Source organism: Acanthaster planci, linkage group LG07 (assembly GCF_054643075.1).
Source record: "Acanthaster planci isolate LZ-2023a linkage group LG07, COTS_SCS, whole genome shotgun sequence".
Classification (NCBI taxonomy): Eukaryota; Metazoa; Echinodermata; class Asteroidea; order Valvatida; family Acanthasteridae; genus Acanthaster; species Acanthaster planci.
This window is the reverse complement of record NC_141783.1, coordinates 11,596,140-11,623,029: the sequence shown is the minus strand read 5'-3', so window position 1 is coordinate 11,623,029 and position 26,890 is coordinate 11,596,140. Positions and strand designations below refer to the sequence as shown.

The following is a 26,890-nucleotide window of genomic DNA, read 5'->3' as shown; positions in this document are numbered from 1 at the left end:
GAGTATTGTAGTTAAGGGTGTAAGTTGGACTAAGCTACTCTCTCATAACAAAATCATGTGATGAAACCACCATGGTCTCGTTTCAAGACGCTACTAGTAGTTACGTTGTTCGCGTAAGCTTGGATGGTAGTACGCCCTCACATGACGTACGTGTATAAAAAAAACTGTCAAGAGCCTATAGTTTGAAAAATGGCGCTCACCATTAATGAGAAGTGGATCCGGGAAAGAGTGCACCTAGACCCTGAAAATCTGGGTGAGTGGTTGAGAAGATAAGATTAAGAGAGCATTCACTTTATCACAGGTGGCCTTATCGACAGCAAACTGAGCTTGTTGCAAATTATCTATGAATGTTGCATGTTTTATTTCTTACATTCCAACCTCCTATTCCTAAAATTTGTTCAACCGGATATCACCATCAGACCGTGATCACCAACAAAGATCGCATAGCGCCGCAAAGCGGACTGGAATGCACTGTCGTCTAACATCGAAAGCATCTCCGGTCTTCCCGTATTAAAAACTTGTAAAGTCACATCTATCACCAAAAGCCAATTAATAATAGAGAAATGCAGTGTTTATAATATAGGACTGATTTTAAATGGGGAGGGTTAAGTGACTTCAGTATAATGGTTTTCTTGTGTTTGATTGTTCCGATTTTTAAATAATATGAAGTCTTGAAAATGATTGTAATTAGTAATGGGTAAATGGACTGATAATTTACTGTTTCTTCATGTTTTGTCAGTTCTGTATATAATTTTGTAAATTTGCCCATATACATACTTAAGGACCCCAATGGAAATAAGCCTGTGTAATTGGCTTTCTTGGGTTATCCCAGAATGAATCAACCGTATCTTGTTTCTCTGTGAATGATTGTTGCTTAGTTGATTGATTTCTGAATTACGCGATATTACAGTGAACTTCGTATATGGAATTCTTCCCGTACTTACTAGGCCCCTACTACTACGGTAGTATGGGGCAGCGCAGACATCCGGGAGTTTCACAGAAATACGGGTAGCAACCACACCGCGCCGGTGAAAACAACTGCAACGAGTGCGCACGTACGTACTGATAAAAGAAAAGATTGTATAACCCGATCCTTGGACTGGTTGGTGGGCTAGTGCGTGCGTATGTCACCAAGGTCGCTGTTTTCACCGGCGCAGTACCTGTCATTTTGCAAGAATCCTGGATGTCCGCGCTGCCCCATAGCCTAGGTTGGACGTTAGGAATCCACCTGGGTTAACTGCTAGTAGTACTAGTAAGTATTGCCCGGCCATGTCTAAATGTTAAAAAGGGTGATTTGTTGAGTCCAAGTTACTCGGGCTACCATGTGTCGTGTTAAAACACTGCATGCTATGAGTATGAGTCATAGCATGCTTGACCCAATAGGGCCTAATCTCCCTCTAAACTCAAAACCCTGCCCAATTTTCAGATCAACTCCAGTAACATGTTATGTATTAAGCATGATGTCATAGTCATCTACATGTACCAAGGGAATCTAAGTTAAAATGTACATGTATGTGTAGGTCTCCCTTCAAGTATACATGTACAATGTAGGAACGGGGTCACCAAATATATACAATCCTCCAGAACTCTGCCAGTTTGTTGTTCCCTGCGCTCCTGCAAGTGCTGCGGATGACGAACCCCACACTAAGTTTGGAGATTGAGAATTTCGGTCCTAAAGACTATTCCGTCCTCCATCTCTATATTAAGTGCAGCCCAGTGAGGCAGAACGGGAACAGTTCTGGGGGGTCTTCATACTGTGGTCATCAGGGATGGATGAAGGAAAACATCTTCCTCCGTGTCATGCCATTTACAGACCTACACGATTAAGCCTTGTAGATGTACACATACGTGTTTGTTTATAGGGGTAGAATAGGGAAATAAGTACTAGGCGTAATCTCTTGAGCAGCAGTATCACGAAGGACTAGGACCAAAGATCTCCCTGAAATGAGGCACTGCACACAACCATTTGAGGGTTTATTAGTTCCTATAGTATGAGTCAGAATTTGTGAATTCTGTTCCCATTTCAGTATTTCATTATTCTTGTCTACTTCCAATTTCCATCAGCTGTTTCTCCGTACATGTACAGCCAAAACTACATGTACAGTAATGGCCTCTTCTGGAAAGGAGCTAAGCATGTGTACATGTATGGTGTACTATAGTATTAATGTTGAAGACATGCTCAAATTTAACCCAAACACAAGGGAATAACCGTTTATATCTGCTAGTAATTCAAAGCTGTAAGGGTACCTTGGTCTCGTTACCTTTGGTTTCCAGACGATGTGCGATCTCTGGCACTACCAGGTACCTTCCAAGAGAAGATCACCCACCTTGGCAGTGCTCTGCAGAACTTCATTCGTCTCAAGCACCTGGACCTGTCCAGGAATGCCCTGCAGAGTCTGGATGGATTGCAGCACCTGAAGCTGCTGGAAAAGCTCAACGTGTATCCTAACCATGATAGATCTCAGCCAGTGTGTCCCTGTTAGGCTCGCAAATCAACTCACACTCACAGTGGCATAACAATTTTACTAGAATCTGTGAGCAGTTTGAATCATTGACATCGTTTGCTGCATCCAAAAATAGCAAAAACAAAATATATTTTGTTTGGGGAGGGGGTAAAAGGAGTAAATTAAATTGGAATTTGAAACTGGGGCAAAGTCTTTACTTTCTAGAATTTATTGAATGATTTCCTGATATAAACATATAGGTACAGTGTGTGTAAACCACCTACATGTATACATGTAGGCCCACAGTGTAAAAAAGTGTAGTTACTGTTAACATTAACAAGACAGTGACTGATCCAACTGGTCATATTTTGAAGCTGTAAAGTCAGTGTCCAGGTGACTTTGATTTCCAAGTCTGACATAAACTGTGACTGTCATAGTTCAATTCTCATAATCTCCTTAACCTTTGACCAGTTACTATAACAATATTTCCACCTTGAAGGACCTGTACCAGCTGCGCCACAACACCTGCTTGCAGGAGGTGGATCTTCGCTTGAATCCCGTCACCAAGAATGAGCCTGACTACCGGCTGTTCATGGTGCACATGCTGCCCAACCTACGCAAGCTGGGTAAGGGAGTGACGGCAGGGGTCCAAATTTGTGGAGAAAAAAATAATAATGGACTAGAGGGCCATCTCCTCATTGGATTTACCGGATCAGATCACATTTTACAGGACTGACAGCACAGTACAGGCTTTGTGAAAGTATACTTCACTGTCCCAAAAGTTATAAAATACACCAGCTGGTAACTAGGGCCGTTTTCCAATACTCAACTTTGTCTCCATCTCAGGTTTTGTCCCTGAAACCAATCCCCGATTGTGGGCCTGAAGTGTTTAAATCAAATTGAATTACTGTACATTTTTGCTCTCTTGCATCTTAATAGTTGATGTTTTTTAGCACTATTAAACTAATTAGTGCGCTTACAGCTTCAAAGTCAGGTAGTAAAAAAGACAGTTGAAGCCTGAGACAGAGCCGAAGTTGAGTATTGGAAAACGGCCTTTGACTTCTCGGGGGGGGGGGAGGTTGCAAATCCTCAACAAAGCAGACCAAGCATAAATCTGTTGCTTTTTTATTTTGAAAAACAGCAGGGTTCATGTGGTTGTACCAATTGATTTAAGGGGGGGTTACAAGTAAACTCCCAAAGAGGGGATTGGCGGAGGCGAAAAATAACTGAAGTGTGCGGCGTTCTTTTTGTGCAAAATGTTCTACTATATCTCAAAATCTTTTCATGCCTCAAAAGCGCAGCACACAGGAAATTTGAATCCACTGACAATCGTTACAAGTGACTCCGATCCACCTCTTTACAGAAGTGAGATCTGGAGGACTAATTTCTTCCCCCCATCCAGCATACATGTACCTAGGTCCTAGGAGTGGGAATGTTTCTTTTTTCTATGATAAAAATATACTGAACCACAAAGGGAACGTGGGTCATCAGTTTCTGGGGCAAGTTTTACAATGCCTTTTTCAAGGAATTCGTCCTGAAATCTGTTGGGAGAAATACCCAGGTAAACATTTTTTCTTTAAGGCAGCATAATTGTCTCTGTTTCATACACGTGTCATACCTGCCAAATCAGAAAACACTGTCCACAGTCATTCATTATTGAAAATTCTGTGGCTTTCTGTCCTGAACTTCCCAGTTCATTTACATACCCAATTGCACAGGAAAGGTTAATCTCAATCTGGAATTTCAAGAAGAGAGAAGTTAAATGGACTTTATTGAAATATAATCATGCACCTTTTGTTTGTACCGTATGTAAACAGATGATCGTTCGGTGCGTGAAAGTGAGAGAAAGGCAGCTCTAATGCACTTTAATTCTGACCAGGTGAGTTGAGGTGATTCAGACAGGGTCTGGTTTGTGAGCTTGGATAAGTGATAGCAGTCGGAATGGCATCTTAATCCAAATTTCTCCTGAATCCAGCAAGCTGCAACAGGTGTAGGCATCTGTGAGACCTTCTTGTAGAGGGCAGTCCACAAAAGCAGCAGCGCCCGTACTCGATTCCAAAGCTCTGGGAGCTAGTGCCATCGATACCTAGGGACTGTTGGATCTTGTCGTGACTGACAGGCCTGAGCTCTGAGATTGTTGATCTGAGGTTAGGTGCCCTGTTTGCTCTTGCTAGACTGATGAGCAGTTTCCTCACTTTGACAACCTGATTGTGACAAATATTTGGTGCTGATTTTCTAAAGAGGGGTCTCCAGCTAAAATGTTGTTATTCAGAAGAATATTGTTACAGACAAATTTTCATTTTCCACTGTATTCTCATAGGCTACAGACCTGACTGAGCATCTGCCGTTGAAGAGACAAATGGAGACAGACAGGGTTATAAACCCCAGGGTTGAGATGGTGGCAAACATGCCGAGGAAAACAACAGGTGTGCTTTTCTAGCCTATATGAATTCATTTTGTGCACGGGTCCCATTTTGACTGGCTTGATCTAGCAAACGTTATGGCAATTTGACCATATCTGACTATAGATCTAGATGTGATAGATGGCAAAAAGTGAACCCAGATGCATTTTTTTCAATCTTGTAAAAAAATACACAGTTGTTACGTTAATAAACATCCCTCAATTAGCAGACTGCATGTACATGTATGTGCGTGACATTGTCAGTTGTTCCTACTGAAGTCTTAAAAAGAACATAAGTATCACTCCAACATCTTGGACTCATTTTTTGGCAAGTTCACACGTGTAGCAGTTACGTCGAGACCATCAAAGACCATTCACAAGACCAGTTTCAAGTGACAGGCTGATCAGTGATAAAGGAATTTGAAATAGCTTGTGACTTGAATTTAGACTAGAGGTCTTGTGTTGGTCTTGTGGAGATGGTCTTACTAGGTCTTAACTGACGATACATGTAGCACACCGCAGTGGAGAGGGGTGCTTCGCACTTCCATCCCCAATGTTGTGTGTGACACCAAACTCACATGTATTCCAAAAATGTGAAACTTTTCATATGAAATTCAAGACACTATAACTTGAAAAACATTGCAGTTGTCAAATTTTTGATTCATTTTCCCAGAGCAGGTTTCAAGTGTAAAATAAAGTCTTTTATCTCTCACTTTTTTTCCCGTTTAAACTTGCCTTTGCCACTCAGTTCTGGACGATGATGACCGTGACGTTCTGGATTTGATTGCCAGGTCCAGTGGGGACCTGGGCCGGCCTCGGGACATCACTGGCTCCAAGGCCAGGGTTGCAGAGGTTTCTACACAACCTCATGCAGGTATTGGCTTTGTCCATGAAACCCAGTGATCTCTACAATACATGTACTGATTGGACAGCTTATGCTCATATTGCTGTGCATAAACAAACAAGGCCGCAGGGCTCCATTTTTGGGGCAAGATTAAAGAGCAGACGGGAAGCGACCATGACACGAGCGTTTAAATAAACAATGGTGGTCACAGCAAAACAGTGATTAGACCATGTTACTCATGTGCCATGAGCGTAGCTCGGCACACAAACAGTTGTCTGATAACCCGCAGGTCTTGGTTATAGAGTGTAGAGAGCAGCACAGATGAACGCACACAGTATTTCACTGTCCCCCCGCTCAGCCTATCTCCTACAACTATCAATGCGTAGTACCAGCGTGGCTATCCCTTATCATACCTAAGGTTACACAATTACAACGCAGTAGACCGGACACATCAACTCTGGGAAAGATCAATATTATCCATCATTTTTTGTAGCACAGCAACGTCGTCGATGCACTCGATCATGAAAGATACATGCATCCCAGTGGCATATCACATGATCAATTTGCAACCAATAAAATCTCACTATCTATGACCATGGTAAAACAATAGCCATTGGCTCACAATAGTGCTCAATGTTATTTAGGGTTGAACAACTTTTGTTTCATGAATGCCAAAGATGCATCTTAGGGGGTCAAATTTCGACGTGAGCAGGTCAGAGTTTACAGAATCTTTCATTGTCATTGGTTGCCTAGAGCACCTTAGAGGAGACTCAGCTGACGAAAGGCCACCTAGTCCTGAGGAACCCCCCAGCACCAAGTTCCCTCCGTCCCCCTCGCCCCTGTCGACTGCACCAGTGCTCCAGGTTGACAGGCCTCAGAGAGCTGATCCATTTAATGAGGACGAGACTGTGGTTAGACATCGTAACTTCGAAGAGAGGATGCTGGGATTGGAGGTTTCTGGCGGTGCCGAAGCCACAGGTGATAATATACTTTAACTCTATACAAATTTCATTTACCAAACACAAATTGCTCCTGTTATGCACTTGTGCTGGGAAATGACACATTCCATGGAAAATGTATTGTGGTCAAAGCCAGAAACATTTTGAAATGTGAGGTATTTGTTACACTTACGAAGAAATCATGTTGGACACATTTTGAACAAAATGGACTTTTTTCTTTTATAATGTCAAAATATGTGAAAATATTGAGAGTTCATGTTTCATTTGGGAACTTTTATCTCTGATCGTTCAAAAATAATAGTGTGTTGTGAATATCACTTGGCTTTTTGGGGGGTGTTGCACTCGACAATTTTTAAAGCACTCTATACTCGGTGCTGTCCAAACTGTTGTGAGAGAATATTCACTAGCTGCCGTGTATGGGACATGAACCTACAACTTTCCTGCTTGCTGCTCAAGACAATAATAATCCCAGGCCGGGTGCTTTTTTTGATGGATCTAATCTGGAGAATGATCCAGAAATCCATAGGTTATCATTGATTGGTGGTTGGTTTGTACAATATTTTGTCAAGTGCTCATATTCTCATTCAACCACTGCACGCTGCACCTTTCGCTGAGCATCAAATTTTGTCTGTGATGTCAGAGACTACGTCACTGAAATCAAGGTTCTTTCTCTCTCTCTCTCCTTGCATCCAATAATATCCTTGTCTTCAATATCAATGATGCTCGTATTCAAACAGATAACACAGCCTTTTCATATGCTCTCTGCTCACCTGAACCTCCTCCTAAAGACATCCCTCCTCAAGCTCTGACCCATTCCTCTAACCCTAACCCTAGAGGGCTATGTCCTCCAGTGCTGACCCCTAACTGCAGCCCCGACATCGGAATGAGACCTGTTCTTAATCTGTATCATAACATCTCTTCTTTGAAAAACACTGTCATTCAATCATACCTTGATGCCCATTGTGCTAATGAATCACGAATCGACATTGCCCGAGTCCTGCGAAAGCCTGACCCTGGAAACGACAGTTCTGAAAAATTAATGCCGTCTGCAGAAATTACCAGTGACAATAAGGTTAAGAGCAAATCTCCAGATGACAATCCTATGAAATGTTTTGGGCGACCCAATTCTCAGGTGCCAAATGAAGATGGAGGAAGCGTAAATTGTTGCACCTCACCAAGCTATGAAGGGGACCAACAACCCAAGCTGGAAGGATCTGTTTGCAGTGAAACATTTGCAAGCAGGAGAGTTGATACTTTCAGTGATTCTAAGGTGCCAAAAGGCATGTCACAGATGTGGGAATATGGCATGCCTCTGCCGACATCCCCTCACACTAGGCCTAAAAACAACACTCAAAATGTTTCCAGCAACAATTGCAATCGTCCACACCTCCATTCTCCTGATCCATCAGATGGCAAGTTTAAACTGAATGCAGCAAGCTCCTCAGAAACCCATCCCTTCAAAACTCAACAAAGCTTACCACAAGCTACATGTAGTTCAAGTCCTTCCAATAAGATCTCTGACAGCACCCCTCGCAGGGCTGACCGCAAATCTGTCTCTTTCCTCATTTCACCAACTGCCCAAGAAACTCATGATTTGCCACACGGTGCCAAACCGCCGATGACCCCATCACCAGTGCCCAAGTCGGCGCTTAAACAGTCTCTGAATCAAGTTTCCAGGCCTAGTCATCAACCCCCACATGTGTGTGCTATGGTAATGAACTCACCACCTGAACCCAAAGGTTCCCCAACCCACCCCACAGGAAGACACCCGCATGCCAAGGAACGAGTCAGGGTACAGTTTAGTGATGATGAGAACGATCAAGATAGCAACCAAGACTTGAATGCAAAGTATGCTGATGAAAGCCAAGCCTACACGGCTTACACCTCAAGGGGCCATTTCACACCACATCCAGGTAATTCCAAATTTGCAATATTCTGTGTAAAGTCCAGTTAACTCGTGACATTTGCTAGGACTAGTCAAACTACAGGTTGTTAACGAAGGCTTAGAAAATTAAAAAAGACAGAAATTCAGGACATAGGGGATCTCAGAATTTGGTCTTTGTAACAGATTTTGTAAAGAAGCGCTCTATATATTTAGATTCTAGTGTAGCATGAAATTTTGAAGATTATGGTAGAAGGGAAATTTCAGTTAGGTTTATGCAAATGAAGGGAATCGGCCATCATTCACAAAGGTTTTCTTGGAAGAGTTATATTTAGTAGGTTAGTGTTGAAAACAATCTTACTAATAAGCTTATACTTCAGATGAATTGGAACACCCTAGTGGTAAATTTTGTATATCATTTGGAAAAAAATACCACTAAAATGATGGCAAAACTATTGTTTCATGTTATGGGTTTTCACCAATTTGTTTTGCAACTCTTCTAAGAATTGTGCTGAGGCTCATGCAAGTTTTTACTTCCCCCTCTTCATCCACTTTTACAGACAGCGGCCATATGGACCATCCACCCGCAGTAAGATCCAGCTATCGCGACCAACTGAGCAGGCATCCTGCAGAGAGCATCGAGGATACAGAAGACGCTCAGCCGCTGGCAAGAGAAGATAGCCGGGTGGACCTTAATCAGTTCTTAGACGACTTCCTGTCTCTAGTGGACAGATACTGGAATGGCACCAAGTCACTCCACAGACACGGCAAATTCCAAAGTAAGCTTCTCGTTGACGCTCCTATTGACAGCACCAAGGATGGCCCCAATCCACATCATTTAAAATTTAAGCTTAATTCACACAAGATTGTATGAAATATTCCAAATTCAAAAACTAGCGTCCGCTGGTCATTGACCTATTGTTTAATGAATGTTTCATTTTTCTCTTAACACATTCTTGTCCCTCCTCTCCCTGTTTTCTCTGCAACAGGCCAAGCGCATTCAATGCTCGCCACGCTGGTCAACAGAATTCTAGGCAGTGTACCTCAACAGAGACCAGACATTCCTAAAGATTCCTCTGCAGACACCAAGCTGAGACAGGCCCTGCGAGCTGCCCAAGATCAAGTGGTGAGAGGCTTGATTGATGTTCTTACTCCAGTCCACAGCAGTGTTGTAGTCAAGACCACTTAGGACCTTCACAAGACCACACAAGACCAGCACAAGACCAACACAATACCTCCAGTCTGAATTCAAGCCACAAGCTATTCAAATGAATGGCAACAAAAGCATTCCTTTGTCATTGTTCACCCTTTTACTTGTGCCTGGTCTTGTGCCTGGTCTTGTGTCTGGTCTTGTATCTGGTCTTGTGCCTGGTCTTGTGCCTGGTCTTGTGTCTGGTCTTGTGTCTGGTCTTGTGTCTGGTCTTGTGTCTGGTCTTGTGATGGTCTTGACTACAGCACTGGTCCACAGCAGGTGGATACAGTTGACTGATGTACTAAGTACTTGAGTTTCAGTTATTATGAAGAAATAACTTCAAAACGTGCATAGCTTGTTTCTCACCACAAACATTTTGGGGGATAATCAAAAGGCCTCCCTTGTCACAAATCGGGGGAGGTTATACACCCTCTATCTTCCCTACTCAGATTTACACCTGTACAGCCAAGTTCACCCAAGGATATAGGTACACTAATAGCAGCAACAGGCATAACCTCATCTATGAAGACATCATCCTGCATGAAAACACAAGATTTTTCCCTTCTTTTATTTAGTTTATAGTGATGGGCCAGATCGTCAATATTCCTCATTTTGCAGGCCAATCTGAAAGATGAACTAGAGGCAGCACTTGCAGACAAAAGGAAACTCCAGGCCAACCTGGATGCAGTTCAGCATGAGACACCATCAAGTGACAGGCCAGGTGATAGGCCAGCAGATAGTAGCAGGCAAACTGACAGAATTGCTCGTTCAGGTAATCTGCCCTGAGCAGCAGTACCCCCTCATTGGTTGAAAAAAGCCATGTTGGTCAGGGTTACTCATTTTGTTGGTAGCGATGCAGCTGCAACGCTTGCATTTCATAGTCGTTCGTGAACCAGCAATGTGCAGTTACTTCCAAAGGAGCCTCCTTTGCTAGGAAAATTATGCCCTCTCCTGGTCAAGCTCAGCACCCATAAGTGTTTTGAGACTGATGCAGGCCTTCAATCTTTAAACGAATTTCCTTGGAACAATTTAAATATTTCACCATGTGATGTAAGTTTATGTTACAATTTCAAACTGCATTCTATGACAGAATCAGGAGCAGAGTATACTTTTCACAATACCTTCAGAGAAATAAACAAGGAGAAAAGTACTTCTTATCGTTTTGTTGGATTCAGTCACACGAGAAATGTGTTTTTTGTACCATTAAATGGTAGGTCTTTTGGAAAAAGAAGTTGAGAAGCTGCATCTTGAGAATGAAAGTTTGAAGCTTCATGTCAGGCACTTCAACCAGCTGCAGGAACTTGCTACTATGCTGCAGGAGAGCCACAAGTAAGTCTGGAAACCCGCTAAGTGCAGAAGTAACACACCCGCTGGTGATCAGGTGATTAACCACTCCCTGCCGGGCGACCTGTTTTTGAGTACATAGGCTTTATATGCAGAGCTGGGGAGCCCGGAACTGTGACAAAAGACAAAAGACCGAGCTCAGCACAAAAGACTGAGCTGCTGGGTATTACCGACATTTTTTCGCTCCAGCCTTGTTTTGAAACAGTATACCACGGTTTGAGGCATTTAGAGCGAGCGGATTACCACCGGGGACAAAAGCTCTCCACCACCGCAGCGATGAGCCACACAGCACTGCTGCACGCTAATCTGGCCCCTATTGAAAAGAGGTCAGCAGTGCACTGTGCTGGTTTCTGGACAAAAGAATCTTATGTAACACCGCACAATCTGGGCTCTTTCTCCAAGGCTGCAGGCCTGGCTGAAATATTCAGGAGTCATTTTGGTATAAATGGCTATTAACTGAAATGAAGAATTTTCAAAGAATTTTGAAAACGGAAAATCTTATAAATGAGCTGGCATCTTGTCTTGCTCAAGAAAAATCCACCCGGCAGAAAGTGGTTAAGAGAAAGGCTTGGATTGGCACCAGCCAATGGGAGTCTCGATAGACCTGTGCATTACCAAATGCATTGTATTGTAAAGGTTTAATTAAGGGATATACACTCTAGGGGAGCGTCTCAAAAATCGGGAACGTTCCCCTTCTGTTCGAACGTTCCCACTGAAATGCTGGCAATGTTCCCACGTGCATAAGTATTCCATCATAGCAGAAAGAATTTAAAAACCTAACCTGTAGTTGAAGGGGTGCAGGGTGAGGTCTTCAAGTATCACGGAAAGGTTTAACAACATGACTAAGGGAACTAAGCTTGATGTTTGCATTGCAGCCTATAGCCCAGTGATACACACACCGAAAAATACATGTACTCTGCATGATGTGAGCACGTAGTGATTTTCACTTTTGTATCTCGGTTAAAAACAAAATTTCCATCATCACATTAACAAATTTTACCCCATCACATTTCCATCTTCAGTTTACTTCCAATTCTTATTCAAAATGAGGCCATCCTAAAAGCAAAGTAGTTTACCTGTGCTCGTTTTTCATGGCAGGCTCCTTGTTTGGACATGGGCTAAGTAAAGATTCGTACATGGGCAATATCAAGCTACCCGAATGGGGAAATTCCGATCGGAACGCGTGTCCCGTTGGACCATTCTCACAAGGGAACACAGCGTTCTGTGTGGAACGTCACATTCCCAACAGAATGGCCGACCGTTCCGGAATAAGAACACGGCGTTCCAGTGGGAACATTCCGATCGTTCTGAATTTTGAGATGCTCCCTTATGTCAACTAATCTGATTAGACACCCATAAGTGCTGTCGCACCGCACTTGCACGCATGTTCTGCAGCTTGATGTGCGCAATTGCAAATCACAACACACTATTGGTCGACCAGGCACGTAATGCGCGCGTGTACCACCTGTCCACGAGTCTTGCGCCACCGCAGTAATGGCTTCTAATTCTGGTTGTCAAATTGCATTATAGCCAATTCCATTAAAAGTCTATCACGAGTCAGTTCACTTTTTCTGTTACCAGTAAAAGGGGGTTAACAGTGACAGTCTTGTAGTATTGAGACCACTATGAGACCAATACAAGACCTCGAGTCTGAATCAAGTCACAAGGTATTCAAATGAGCTGTGACATAAGCATTGCTTTATCATTTTTCTCCCTGTTACTTGTGCCTTGGCATGCAAATGGTCTTGTGATTGTCTTGACTACAACACTGGCAATAAACAGAATGCGTTTGTCACCCCAAGTCATTGGAACAGCTGATAACTCCTCTTGATACTGGATGATTTATGGACAATTCTGCACTAAAGTGGAAATGTGCCATTCTGTTACTAAGCTCATCATTTTTGCATAATTAGTAAAGAGACAGGTTTTTAATACGCAAGTGGAAATCGAAGGTAATACGGACTTTATAAAAATATCATTTTTCTTTCACGTTCGCTTTTTGAAAACTTTTTAGTTATAAAATAATCATTTCTACTTTCATTTTTTGAAAACCTAATTTTTTATTTATGAATGAATGGAGTCAACACTGAAGTGAAACATTTCTCCTTATACATGTACGTGGAATGACACTGATGATGGATTTATGGGAACGTGTGATGGACTGACTGCAGCACTGGGTAATTGTCAATATTGCAACTACCCCTCACATAGCAGAGAAGGCGGCTGTTTTATCCAATCACTGTGTGATACTTTTATCCCTGTGACAGGTCCCTGGTTACTACCAACGACCATCTTCTCCAGGAATTAGACGAGGCCAAACAGCGCCACCTGGAGGAAGTTAAGCAGCTGCATTGGTCGTACAGTGAGCTGAAGCGAACCCTGGAGCTGGCTCCTGGCATGCCACAGGGAGGGCCCAGGACCACAAACCAGCACCATGCCAATGGAGTGCTTTCATAAACTCCTTCAAGGTCACCAGGAGGATTGTGGCATCGGTACTCGTCCAGTACCCATGCCTTTCTCATGTTTCTTTGGTCCCAATATTGTGCGTCGTCAGTGGTGTTTGGAATATGCCCCTGGTTAAAATGTCTATCCGTTAAGGAAGTGCTGAATATCTGACTCTACATACTTTAGTGTAAGCACAGACTGTAATGGGAGTGTGCCGTACAAACCTAGTGTAGACTGTTGATCAAAAGAGGTCCACACAGTGCAGCTTGTGTATACCTTGTTTGGACCAAGCCAGGTCCACACAATGCAGTTTGTGTATACCATGTGTGGACGGAGCCAGGTCCACACAGTGCAGCTTGTGTATACCTTGTTTGGACCGAGCCAGGTCCACACAGTGCAGCTTGTGTATACCTTGTGTTGACCAAGCCAGGTCCACACAATGCAGCTTGTGTATACCTTGTGTGGACCAAGCCAGGTCCACACTGTGCAGCTTGTGTATACCTTGTTTGGACCAATCTAGGTCCACATAGTGCAACTTGTGTATACCTTGTTTGGACCAATCTAGGTCCACATAGAGCAGCTTGTGTATACCTTGTTTGGACCAATCTAGGTCCACACAGTGCAGCTTGTGTATACCTTGTGTGGACCAAGCCAGGTCCACACAGTGCAGCTTGTGTATACCTTGTTTGGACTGAGCCAGGTCCACACAGTGCAGCTTGTGTATACCTTGTTTGGACCAATCTAGGTCCACACAGTGCAACTTGTGCATACCTTGTTTGGACCGAGCCAGGTCCACACAGTGCAGCTTGTGTATACCTTGTTTGGACTGAGCCAGGTCCACACAGTGCAGCTTGTTTATACCTTGTTTGGACCAATCTAGGTCCACACAGTGCAACTTGTGCATACCTTGTTTGGACCGAGCCAGATCCACACAAAGTTTCCCCTTTCCTGGAAAGAGTTTTTAGAGACTTGGGGTTTCGATATCGAAAGGAAGAGGAACGATCAAGGAAACCATAAAAAAATCCACCTCAAAAGAGTGCTCACACTGCTTAAAAAAAAGAGAAGATGTATTTTTCTACAAGTTTATTTACTACACAAACAAAGGAATGTCCCCATAAATTACAAGCTAGTTCTGGTGCCAATAATTAGTTTGACCACTAGTCAAGTGCTTTTTAACAATGCACACGTGTAATTCAGTCACATGTGGGCAGCTGCAGTTGAATTTTTTTGTGAAAATAGCATTGTCCCTCACATTTTACCCTCGGCTGAGCTGCAGCTCTTGCGATTTGTCAGGTTCATACAATTATTTTCATGTGAGTAGCTCCGTTCAGCAGAGAAATGAAATCATCCCCCCAGGGCCTGCTTTCAAACGGTCAATTCAACACCCATAATGGTTCTAGCTGGTTAACTAACATTTTTTTGTCTGTTGTAACACCAACTGTCCGTTTGTATAACATGAGCCTTGTAAATATAAATAAGTGTGTGCTCTCTATCACTGTACTTAATAGTAGCTGAACACAAAAAAGTGTATGTGAAGCCATTTGCTGCCATATTTATTAACCAAAATGTACGGTCAGGCGCAGACATTGTAATGCCAGTTACATCACCTGTTTAAAATCACTGAAGTATTTTATGGAAAGAGTTGAAGAGTGTACATGTTCGTGATATCCCATGATACTTATTGGTCTACTCTACTTGTACATATGTTTATAGTACATTTACTTCTTGAAAAGCACATTCAAACTGCCGTTTAATTGCATATTTGGAGAGAGAAATTTTTGTTGCATCAAATATTTGGCAAAATGTACCAGGGCATGACATGGTGTTCCTGCAAATCAGTCCTTTTTTTCACATGAACCATTTTTCCATTTACAGGTACTAGTTTTTGGACTTAGATGAACTCATGCAAGGATATGTTTTACAGTATTCTGTCTGCCTTTATAGTACAATAGAAAATGTGCTGGTGTAGCATCTAGGCAGTGGGCACCCCTGCTTGCTTTAATGAATAAATTGAGCACCGTACTATTTTTTGCGAAATTTTTTGGAAAAATTCTAAATCTCACGTAAAGCTTATTCGCAAGATTTGCCACCAAATGGCTTAGTGGAACAAAGATAGCCTCCATAATGTACAGTGGGAGCATTTGACCTGAATAGCAATTATGCCTTGTGATCAAAGTAAGAGCAATTAATCTGAGGCGAATGCATTGCTTTAAGAGCAACTGGCATTTCTGCTTAATGCTGTTGCATGGTTGATTTGTTTTGTATTCACATTTGCTGTTTGAAATGTTAATTAAAATGAAGTGATGCGGTATTGTTATTGTTAACTGTTTAATTTCGACAGCATAACCTTATCAGTATGATATCAGTTGTCTGCTTTTCTTAAGGTCCCTGATATAAACCATAACAAAAGGAATTTCTGTATACATGTAGATTTAAGCGAAATAAACAATTTTAAACAATAAATGAATAAAATTGACTAAATAAGAAAATATTGATTTTTAAAAATAAATCAGTTTAATAAAGAGGTAAATAACAGATATAACAAGACGAACTTATTGACATTTCGAGGGAAAACAAGAAAATGAAGTGGACAAAAATACTTGGGAAAGCGAATGCAGTTGAATGGAAAATAATGATATAACCAGAAAGTAGAATACCATGTATGAAAAAATCAATGAAATAGAAGCATGGAACAAAATAATTCAACAAATCAGAAAAATAAACACAAATCAAAATATTAAATCATGCAAACAGTGACACCCAAAAGGTTAGCGTAAATACATAGAATAACAACACTGTAGAATTTACAAGTGAGCCCCATCCACCAATAAAATCCATAAGAAAACCCAATAAAAATGATAACTATTAACAGTGGAAAATATTGTATGAAGAATGTATGTGTAACGAACAGTGCTTGCCCAATACAAAGCGTGTGTTTTGAAGGGCCGATACATCTACATTGGAGGCGTCCCTTTTAACAATTGGGCCATCTTTTTTGTCTTGTGTCGAGCTAAGTTATCTGTGACTGCTAATATTTTTTTTATGAAAAGACATTTTTAGGACCTTTGTTCTAACAAGTTTACAGTCGCGGATTTGAAAACTTGTAAATAAATTTGCATAAATGTTTTGCAATGCAGATTATTTAAGTTGTATGCGTACTCTGTTAAGTTGTATGTGTTATACAAGTTATGTATACCCAGTTCAGTTCAATCGTGATTTTGTTGGTTGGTATTTAAAGATCTCCATCCTAATCCCCAGTAGGCCTAAATATAACAGTCAGCAAAGTTCATGAATTTTCGAGTACAGTCTGTTAAATTCACACTATCTTCGAAAATCTGTGTCTACATCAATGGTCAAAATGATGGAGTGGGAACATAAACACTTTTCCCCAAACATTTTTTTTCATCGTGTGTAAAATCAATATCCTCGAGGTCATGTTAAGAAATTCATCGTTCGGAACAGTAACTTGTTTGACTTTCAGGCTGTTATTGGCAAAACGTTTGCAGATCCCTGAATTTTCGATATCTTCGCAAATAAGTCCGGGTTATCAATTATGTCAACGGTTTCGACTTTGGTTATGGGTGGATGACGCAAGGGCCGCTTTTATATCGTTGATGTCCAATCGTACGATGTTTGAAGTTCAAGCAGAAGATAAGCCGCCGATAATTTCAAAGACTAATAGAACAAACAGCCAAAACCTATCTAGCAAAGCCAATATTTAACGAAAGACCATTATGCCGTGTGACTAAAGTCGGTCTTTCCTGGCAAAAATTGTGACGAATACATGCACTTCTGAAAGTGTCCTCCCTTTATACGCATGCCCATGCGAAAAAGAAAAAAGGATATCCATATGTAAAGCTCCCGAGCTTCAGGTGAGAGACCAGACTATTTGTGAGCCTTTTTCATATTGTCTGTAGCTTAAATTCAAAAACAACGATACATGTTAAAATCAATGAAATATCTCCTGAAATAATTTTGACTAAAATGTAAAAGATTGAAATATAGCAACAACTATCATCTTCAGTATAGCAACAATTATCAAACTTAATACACTAGTTCCAATTAATTGTTGTACAGATTTCACTAGGCATGTATGATTTTGATGTACTTGGGATTTTCATTTGTCGCCGACATGAAAATAAACTCTCCCTCTCCTGATCCTCTCCTTTAAAACAACGTGAAGTGTAGCATGCATGATATCTATATTCACCCATAACCATTCTTCGACAAGGTTGGAGATTTCAGTTCATCGATCGTCTAAAATGCCGCAAAACCAAGAAATGGAGTAAAAAGTCATAATTCTATAGCAGTAAAAAATTTTAGTAACAGAAGTTGTAGTTGTTGTGATTCTCTGCCTGTGTAGACTTTCGGTATATACCCCTTGGGAACCCAAGGACAAGTGGGGCATTCAACAATTCTACATGCATGTTGTCTTGAATCCCCAAGTGCATGTTTTACTCCTTTAAAACAACTATGTTGTTTATTCCTGGGATATTACAAGGGTGGCAATACTAGTTCCTCAATCGTTGAAAGAAGATGCAGTAAAAACCCCAAATTCGAGGAAAGCAAAGCGGACATTCCTAGAATTTTTTTTTTTTACAATCGGAGCTATCAATTTGTGCTTGGTGTGATTCTCTGACTGTATAGACTTTGGTAATACTCCATACTGAACTGGGCGCACTCCCTTACGTCTTCCGGTAAACTTCCGAGATCCGGGACGGGAGTGGGTTTCTCAAATCGCTGACTCTCAAAAGCACGCTTGTAGAAGCCCTGAGAACTGCTGGAAACGGAGACTTCTCTACTCATAATCCAGGAGCTGGTTATGTCATCACCTGCTTCCCAAGACAACAACTTGCTTGAATACGGCATACCCATCCTGGCGCAGTAAGCGGCTAAGATACCTGCCGGGTCTTGCAGCAGATCGTCGGCATCCACTATGGTGGGCTGAGGGTCGATGTTCTCTCGGACGTATTCCACTAAATCGAAGAGTTCTTTGATGCCGTATCCAGAAGGTACTGCTAATGGGGGCAAAGCCCGCAAGTCGGGGAAATCGCCAAAGGTAGCAGTGAGGTATTTCTTCAACGAAAGAAACAACTTACAAGGATGGCGAATGAGGAAACTGTACTTGAAGCCTTGGGGCAGAATATCATATCTGCCATGTAGATATTGGGCTTGGTCTCGGCAAAGTAGAACTTTCTTGTCAGGGTAAGGGGCTTCTAAGAGATGATCTCGGATCCACTGGTATGTCATCACCGATGGGGCTATCCCCCTCACGTCTGATCTTTCACATTCATTCCGTACCCTATCATATTCTGCTACAATCTTTCTGCTAATCTGGTCGTTCGGATTGGGCAGAGACCGCTCAGCGAAGGGACCAACAAAGTGCGCAGAAGCGTAGGGCTGATTGACAATTTGAATCCCGTCGACGTAACTCAGACACTTCAGAAACGCTGTCGACATGCTCCTGGGAGCGCCCCACAGAAACACTCGTTGGAGGTCCTCGGCCATCTCGCACATACAGACCAGCTGAACACTTCAGAGTGGACGCGTGTTGTGGAGTAGGCTGTAATAGTAAAATACATGTAGTACTTTTTTATGTTCACCCACGATCTATATAGTCTGGTTAATTATAGCATCGTTGTTAACTCAAAAGCCCATTCCACTGATATTTCCTACAAATTCCGTTGGATTGAAGTTCAACGATTCAAATCGCCGGACATTAACTACCGTGTATATAATTTCAACCTGAATTGAGATAAATTGAGTGAAAGATATTAATCGCGAAAAGATTCAAGTTTCCTGTACATCCAATAACCATACCTTTTACATTAACTTGTTGGGCATCACAAGCGGGGCTGGCTTCGAGGAAGGTTTATCAGAAGGACCTGTGAAGTAAAAATGTTACACAAATAGAATGTTTATAACTCTCAACTGACCATCCCAGCACATGACGCTGTTTGTTCAGAATTCCATAAGAGGTAGTTTTGAGTTCACTGATCAGAGCTTTCATGTCGAAAAATTGTTCTAAATAAACTGTGACCAATAAAATTAGAGCAACTTACATACGACAAACTTCAAAAGCAGTAGCGTAACTAAGGGAGCCCAGTTGGAACTTGTGATCAAAGCCTTGCTATAGTATATAGCAATATCACGTTTCGCCTCTTATTTGCAAATAGATGTAGCAATAATTGCCTCAGGAATTTCGAATTACGGCTATGAATCACCATTGCGATGCACTGTATCCAAAATAGCGGCAGCCCAGCTTTTTCAGAAAAAAAATTAAGCCTGTTTTGTAACAATGGAAAGAATGGATCAGAGTTAAAGTAGTTTTGAATCATATTACCAAACATGGGTCTTATGAATAAAAACTAGCAAATGCTATGAAGTTCAAGCAAACAGCAAAGGCATTTACTGAGAAGTAAAAGCATTAAGAATAAGCAATTGCTTGAATTTGTATGAATAAAATATTTCGCTTACTATTCAGCATCTGCTTGTTCAGATAGTAGCAAATGCTTTATGCTTGTGGCTGACTTCACAGCCTAACGGTTTTACACAATATAATAGGGCTTCCATTGTCTGCACGTGCAGACACACACAGTGCAGCACGGTGCCGCATCTTGAGACCTCAGCATGGCAGATAAGCAAGATGGCAGTAATTTTGATCGCAAAAACTTTAAGAAAATTGCTCTGCCACTCTCAAATCGATACAACTGCCTGCATCTGGTTTCTTGAAATTCCCTCCAAAAGGCATACGGGCTTACAGCTTTTCCCTTCGCTGCCATTTTGAACATTAGTAAATGCTCCTCGTTTTCAAGCTTGCCCTGACCCAGTCTTGAAAAATGTAAATACTCCAATTCTGTAGAACTTACTGATTTTTATTCATACAAAATGAAGCAACTGCTTATTGTCAAGCACAAGCTGAAAGAGTGAAAAGTAAATACCATTAGCAATTGCACTAAAGTAAAAGCATTTGCTTCATTATTATTCATACAAACACGAGTAAATGTTTCAAAAGTGGTAGTAAAAGCAAATGCTACTTTTTATTCATACGATCCATTGAGACTGCATGAAACTTGTTGATCAATCTTGAAAATATAATTTCGAGTTCAATATACATGTACGTACCATCAGCTCAATAGGCGCCATTGTGGAGGTCAGTGGCTGCGGGTCGAACGCTTTTGTAGGTGTTCGATCTTATCACCGTCCCAGCTGATCCTTCATGGGTCAGTAGGTGCATTACACAAGATGCTTTGTCACCTGACAACAGTTGAGCGCAAAGGTCAATGGTCGGTATGAATGTTTTTTCAGTGAGAGTAACTCGTGCATGCTAAACACCACGTGTGTTGCGTTGTACACCTCTATAGGCTATATGTGTTACAATGCACTGGAGGGTGTTAAAAGTACCACCAAATAACACCCAAATTTTAACACCAGTGGAAAAGTGGTCTTGTAGTCCTCTGGTAACGGGAATGTTAAATTTAACACTGCAGTTTTGTAGTGTAGCACTGAAGAAGTGTGCATTGAAAAATATGAAATGTACGTCAACGGGGTATGGGTGAAGATCAGGACAAGGAAAAGGCTAATGGGAAGACCCTCTGGACAGTCAAGTCCTTCAATGGTCAAGTTTGGCCTACATACAGATGAAAGGTAGTAATTATATTTGTGACGATGTCAAAGAAAAACGAGATTAAGGCCTGGAAGCAAACGAAATCCCGAACAACGTAATTCAATTTCCACTTCAAATTTGGCGTTCTGTTTTAACAAGATGATGAGGTAATTAGGAAGAGTACAGGCCGGTCCAAAATCCAAACTATTATGATTGCTGTTACTGAATGCAAAGTAAATTGCTGTAAAATGCACACACGGATACTGGAACCTGTATGTGTCTTAGACAATGAGGGAAGAAAAAAAACGACAAAGAAACCGACTACATTTTATAACAAGCAGGATCTACTTTTGCAGTCCAAAGTCCAGCCATGTCGTATGCTTTATTTTAAAATAGGCCGTTGTTCGCTCTCGTCCGTTGAAATTATCACCGTTGTCCTGCCAGTCTCAAAAACGAGACTAAATTCGTTCAGGGCCAACGCTGGAAACGAAGCCGCAGTACAGTCGAGTATGAATTGGTATGGTGTAGACACATCTAGGCACCTCTCCTTTCATGAATAAATTGAGCACCATACCATTTTTTCTAACTCCAGGACAAGTTCTAAATGTTACTTAACACTTACTGGCAAGATTTGCCACAAAACGAGTTTGCGGAACAGAGAACGTCTTTTCAGAACCACGCATAGTCAAAAAGAGATATTCCTGCATGGTGCTACTGCCCGTTTGCCTAAAGACAGTCTTAATTCTATTTTCATACGAATTATGCTCAGCGATTAAAAGAATAGCAATTCATCAACGGCGAATGCATTGCTTTAAAAACAACTGACAGTTATAAAAATTCTCTTTTTGCAATTGTGAAATGTTTAACTTTAATTGTATGAAAAATGCTGTGCAAAGTTAACTAAAATGAATAATTAATGTAGTGTTAAAGTGGAAAATACATTATGAAAATATGTGAAAAAATCAATGCTTGTCTGTTACGTGGCAACTAATTGTACTCTGCTCTATTGTGATTACTGATATCAATGGTATTCACAAATGCTGTGCAAAATATTAACTAACATGAAGTAATGCACTTTCATTAATATTTTTCATTATTAACTGTTTTATTTCTACAGGATAACCTTATCCGTTATTTAACTGCTTTTCTTAGGGGCTCTAAAATATAACTAAAACAATTTCTAAATAGTAATAAACAAGCAAAACAATAGAAAAATTAATGCAATTTCGTCAGTTCGAAAATATTGATTGTTAAAAATCAATCAAGATAATCAAGAGGTAAATGGCAGATATAATAACATGAACTTATTCACGTTTCGAGGGAGAAAATAATACGCGAAAACATATAGAAAATGGAATTGAATAGAATGAAAAATAATGATATAACCAGAAAGTAAAATGCCAAGTATGACAGGATCAATAAAACTGAAGCATGACACAATCAAATGTGCAACATGAAACTGAAAAATAAATACTAAAAAATAAAATAAAAATCATGAAACAGATTCAAGCCAAAACGTTGAGTAAAATATACATGAAATAACAACACCGTAGAATTTAAAAGAAGTCGGCCAAGTCATACACATGAGCATCATCCACCAACTGTACTTAAAATACTATATAAATAATAAAAAAAGATCAGCGTTGGAAAATTTAAATAACAGAGAATGGTATAAAATGACAAAACAAGGAATTAAAATTTCCATGAATTAATGAAGTACAGCATTAAACGAACCAACTGAGTAAGCAAAATGAAACGTACACTCGAGACGTATGACTATATCAATGATTAGATCAAAGATGTGACAAGATCAGTACTGAAATTATTCAGTGAAAAAGACCACATGTGCAATATAAAAATTTGTGAAGCGAATAATGCTTGTCCAATATAAGCCATGTGCTTTGAAGACCCGTTATATCTACAGTGGATACGTCCATTTTTACGATGCAGGCCCTCTTTTTGTCTTATGTCAGGCTAGATTAACCTGTGCCTGATAATGGTAATTTCCAAAGAAATGACGACTTAGGGCTTCTGTTCTTTCAAGTTGGAAGTCAAGGATGTGAACACTTGGAAATAAAGTTGCATAAAAGTTTCGCCTGCAGTGTATATTTTTCTCGGTTTGGTTGTACGTGTACATGTATATCCATTTTAGTTAAATCGTGATGGTGATGTTAATGTCACTGAAATTCCAGGTATTTAAAAAATATCTCCATCCTAACCACAAGTACAACAGTAAGCAAAGCTCATGAATTTTCGTATACAGTCTGTTAAATTCACATCATCCACGAAAATCTGTGTCTACATCTATGTTCATAATAACGGAGTGGCAACATGAACGCTTTTCCCCAAACATTTCCATTTTCATTAAGTCGATTTCGAATCAATATTATCAAGGTTATATTTAGAAATTAATCGTTTCAAAACAGTGAACTGTCTGAATTCGATCTCTTAATTTGTGGTTACTCCGAAAATAAAGTCAAGCGACTTCGCCCCCGTAATTGTCTTTTTTATTTGATAACAAAATTCTCTCTGTTTGTGATTTGGGTCATGAGTGATAATGCATATTACTGATATTCCATGGAGTCATCATGATGCCAAGCCATTAAATCCCTGGAATAATGAGCTGATATTTGAAGTTTGAAGTTCAAGCAAATAATAAGCCGCGGGTAAGTCTAGAGAATAATGTGACAGGGCGATCAAAACAAATACATGTGCAGCAAAGTCAATTATTAACGAAAGATCACTGTGCCATTGGGCGCGCGACTAAAGTCGGTTGTCCTGGTGAAATTGTCATTAATATTACTGAGAGTATCCTCCTTTACACATGCCCATGCGCAACGAAAAAAATGAAATCCACATGTTTAATATAAGCTACAGAACTCCTTTAATTCAAACGTTAGAGACTTTAGACCTGGTTTAAAAATTCGAAAAGAACGATGCCTGCTAAAAGCAGTGAAATACAATATTAAAAAAAGGACCACTTTTTATTTGTGTATACTCTTTTCATACGAGATATTTTACTGCTGAAAATGTGCATTTGATGTTTTGAATTTTTTTTTAATTTTTCTTTTCCAATGAGAACATCATCTAGACAAACAAACACTGAAAGTACTAGACCTCGTTCATTGTTTGGAAAATAATTACAAATTAAGAAAAAAGTAGTCCTTAACTTTTTTGAGTAGTGTATCTCCCGAGACATTTGTGACTAAGAAAATATTGAAATTTAAACATGTTCTCTATAGGAACAGCCTAAAGAGTATTGCACGCCTTAATTCTCGTGAATCCTAAAAATCAGTGTTGCCTTTTTCTATATCCACCCATAACCATTCCGTAAAGAGGGTGGAAATTTGATCTCACGGATCGTTTGAAATGCCATAAAAGAGAAAATTGAAATGGGTCATTTCTGGATTTTTGGAAAACAGAATTTGTAGTTGATGTGATTTTCTGACTGTGTAAACTTTGGTTATATACCCCTTGGGAACCGGATGGGTGGAATCAAACAATTCAACGTATAGTTGTGTGTGTGTTTTTTATCCCCAAACCCATGTGTTAGGCCTACTCTTTTTTCTTACTTATTTGCCCATTCCTTGGACATGACAAGAGTGGAAAGTATAGTCCCTCAATTATTGAAATGCCGCAAAACTTGCAAAAGAAAGACTAAAAGGGCCAAAACTGAAAAAAGCTAAGCGAATGTCCTTAGAATTGTTTTTCAATCGGAACTCTCAATTTGTGGTTGCTGTGATTCTCTGACTGTATAGACTTTGGTAATACTCCATACTAAACTGGGCGCACTCCCTTACGTCTTCCGGTAAACTTCCGAGATCCGGGACGGGAGTGGGTTTCTCAAATCGCTGACTCTCAAAAGCACGCTTGTAGAAGCCCTGAGAACTGCTGGAAACAGAGACTTCTCTACTCATAATCCAGGAGCTGGTGATGTCATCACCTGCTTCCCAAGACAACAACTTGCTTGAATACGGCATACCCATCCTGGCGCAGTAAGCGGCTAAGATACCCGCCGGGTCTTGCAGCAGATCGTCGGCATCCACTATGGTGGGCTGAGGGTCGATGTTCTCTCGGACGTATTTCACTAAATCGAAGAGTTCTTTGATGCCGTATCCAGAAGGGACAGCTAATGGGGGCAAAGCCCGCAAGTCGGGGAAATCGCCAAAGGTAGCAGTGAGGTATTTCTTCAACGAAAGAAACAACTTACAAGGATGGCGAATGAGGAAACTGTGCTTGAAGCTTTGGGGCAGAATATCATATCTTCCATGTAGATATTGGGCTTGGTCTCGGCAAAGTAGAACTTTCTTGTCAGGGTAAGGGGCTTCTAAGAGATGATCTCGGATCCACTGGTGTGTCATCACCGATGGGGCTATACCCCTCACGTCTGATCTTTCACATTCATTCCGTACCCTATCATATTCCGCTACAATCTTTCTGCTAATCTGGTCGTTCGGATTGGGCAGAGACCGCTCAGCGAAGGGACCAACGAAGTGCGCAGAAGCGTAGGGCTGATTGACAATTTGAATCCCGTCGACAAAACTCAGACACTTCAGAAACGCTGTCGACATGCTCCTGGGAGCGCCCCACAGAAACACTCGTTGGAGGTCCTCTGCCATCTCGCACATACAGACCAGCTGAACACTTCAGAGTGGACGCGTGTTGCGGAGTAGGCTGTAATAGTAAAATACATGCAGTACTTTTTTATGTTCACCCACGATTTATATAGTCTGGTTAATGATAGCATCGTTGTTTACTCAATGGCCCATACCACTGGTGTATCCTGTACAGTTTGCTAGATTAAAGTTCAACGATTCAAATCGCCGTATATCAACTACAATGTATATAATCATGATAAAGTATGATCATGGGGGTAGAATCACATCAAAGCCATCCCTATAAAGAGAGTAGCGAAGCGGGATTATCTGCATTGTGACGACTGCCCGGGTCGGTCTCCACCACCATCGGTTAGCAGTTTAACTTTTACGGCCTGAGACGCAGTTCCGTTTTGGCGGATGTCTACCGCCAGCATGAGGCCCGTCTTTAGGAGTTTATTCGCCTATAGTAGTTCATCAGTGTTTTACCTACGTGATCTCTTCTTAAATTACACAATTATCGGAGTGAGACGGGATGCGGAAATCAGTAACTCACACGAGTATCTCCCCGCGACTACCCGTCTATCGGAGATTGAATGACGCGTACAATCGACCGGGTTCCCCTCCTTCCTCCATGGTTTTTGGCCGTAGCTTAATAGAGAGCGAGGCTTAGCGCACGGCCACTTCATATACACGTAGGCTGGCGTCCCCAAACGACTACCAGCATGCACGAAACGCCAAGGCACTAGTCAGGGGAACAGTTGGGGCTACGATCACTCGCGATCGAATGCGGACATTTGCTACTATGGGTAATGCATTGCGCCACAGCCAAGTTTCGCTTCTTGTTTTCAAATAGACCTACAACATAATGACGTAAGGCAGTGTTTACCGCGGTGCATTGTCGGTGAAAGGTGGGAATGTTGCAGGAACACGTGCGTATACGTTATGTGTATTAACGTATACTATATTGCGTGTGCCTCGACCTGACACGAAAAAAGAGAAAACATTTTTAAAAATCCCGATTATAGTCCAAAATGATCCATGTGAACTGCTGTGTTCCATTGTGTTTATCAAGCGCTCAACGAACGCCAGAGCTGCTTTTTTTTTAACTTCCACGGGACCGCAAAATGCGACAGATTTGGATAAGTTCCGTGAGAAATAAGGCCATGAAAGCGAAG

The 26,890-nt window shown here is 41.1% G+C and overlaps 3 protein-coding genes across 4 annotated transcripts; 1 reads left to right on the top strand and 2 right to left on the bottom strand.

Moving 5' to 3' along the window:
• Positions 1 to 132: 132 nt before the first annotated feature.
• Positions 133 to 16,652, top strand: LOC110981803 (centrosomal protein of 72 kDa-like). 2 transcript variants are annotated; one of them, XM_022239732.2, is made up of 13 exons: positions 133 to 253; positions 2,275 to 2,440; positions 2,916 to 3,070; positions 4,262 to 4,323; positions 4,765 to 4,870; positions 5,594 to 5,719; positions 6,443 to 6,667; positions 8,409 to 8,561; positions 9,091 to 9,309; positions 9,520 to 9,656; positions 10,341 to 10,494; positions 10,937 to 11,051; positions 13,334 to 16,652. In XM_022239732.2, exons 1-13 carry the CDS (start codon positions 190 to 192, stop codon positions 13,521 to 13,523), a joined length of 1,872 nt encoding a protein of 623 aa, XP_022095424.2. In that variant the 5' UTR covers positions 133 to 189; the 3' UTR covers positions 13,524 to 16,652. The 2 variants fall into 2 exon arrangements, with proteins under 2 accessions (XP_022095424.2, XP_022095425.2); XM_022239733.2 differs by lacking the exons at positions 133 to 253; positions 2,275 to 2,440; positions 2,916 to 3,070; positions 4,262 to 4,323; positions 4,765 to 4,870 and having other exon boundaries at positions 7,781 to 8,561.
• A 112-nt stretch (positions 16,653 to 16,764) lies between these two features.
• On the bottom strand, positions 16,765 to 20,728 carry LOC110981804 (uncharacterized). Its single transcript, XM_022239735.2, has 3 exons — positions 20,637 to 20,728; positions 19,332 to 19,396; positions 16,765 to 19,074 (listed from the first exon to the last, which is right to left on the bottom strand). The coding sequence occupies exon 3, from the start codon at positions 19,026 to 19,028 to the stop codon at positions 18,123 to 18,125; it is 906 nt and encodes a 301-aa protein (XP_022095427.2). The 5' UTR covers positions 19,029 to 19,074; positions 19,332 to 19,396; positions 20,637 to 20,728; the 3' UTR covers positions 16,765 to 18,122.
• Positions 20,729 to 21,439: 711 nt separating this feature from the next.
• LOC147798640 (uncharacterized) lies at positions 21,440 to 26,591 on the bottom strand. The gene is made up of 2 exons (XM_087138935.1): positions 26,269 to 26,591; positions 21,440 to 25,791 (listed from the first exon to the last, which is right to left on the bottom strand). The coding sequence occupies exon 2, from the start codon at positions 25,743 to 25,745 to the stop codon at positions 24,840 to 24,842; it is 906 nt and encodes a 301-aa protein (XP_086995061.1). The 5' UTR covers positions 25,746 to 25,791; positions 26,269 to 26,591; the 3' UTR covers positions 21,440 to 24,839.
• Positions 26,592 to 26,890: the final 299 nt, after the last annotated feature.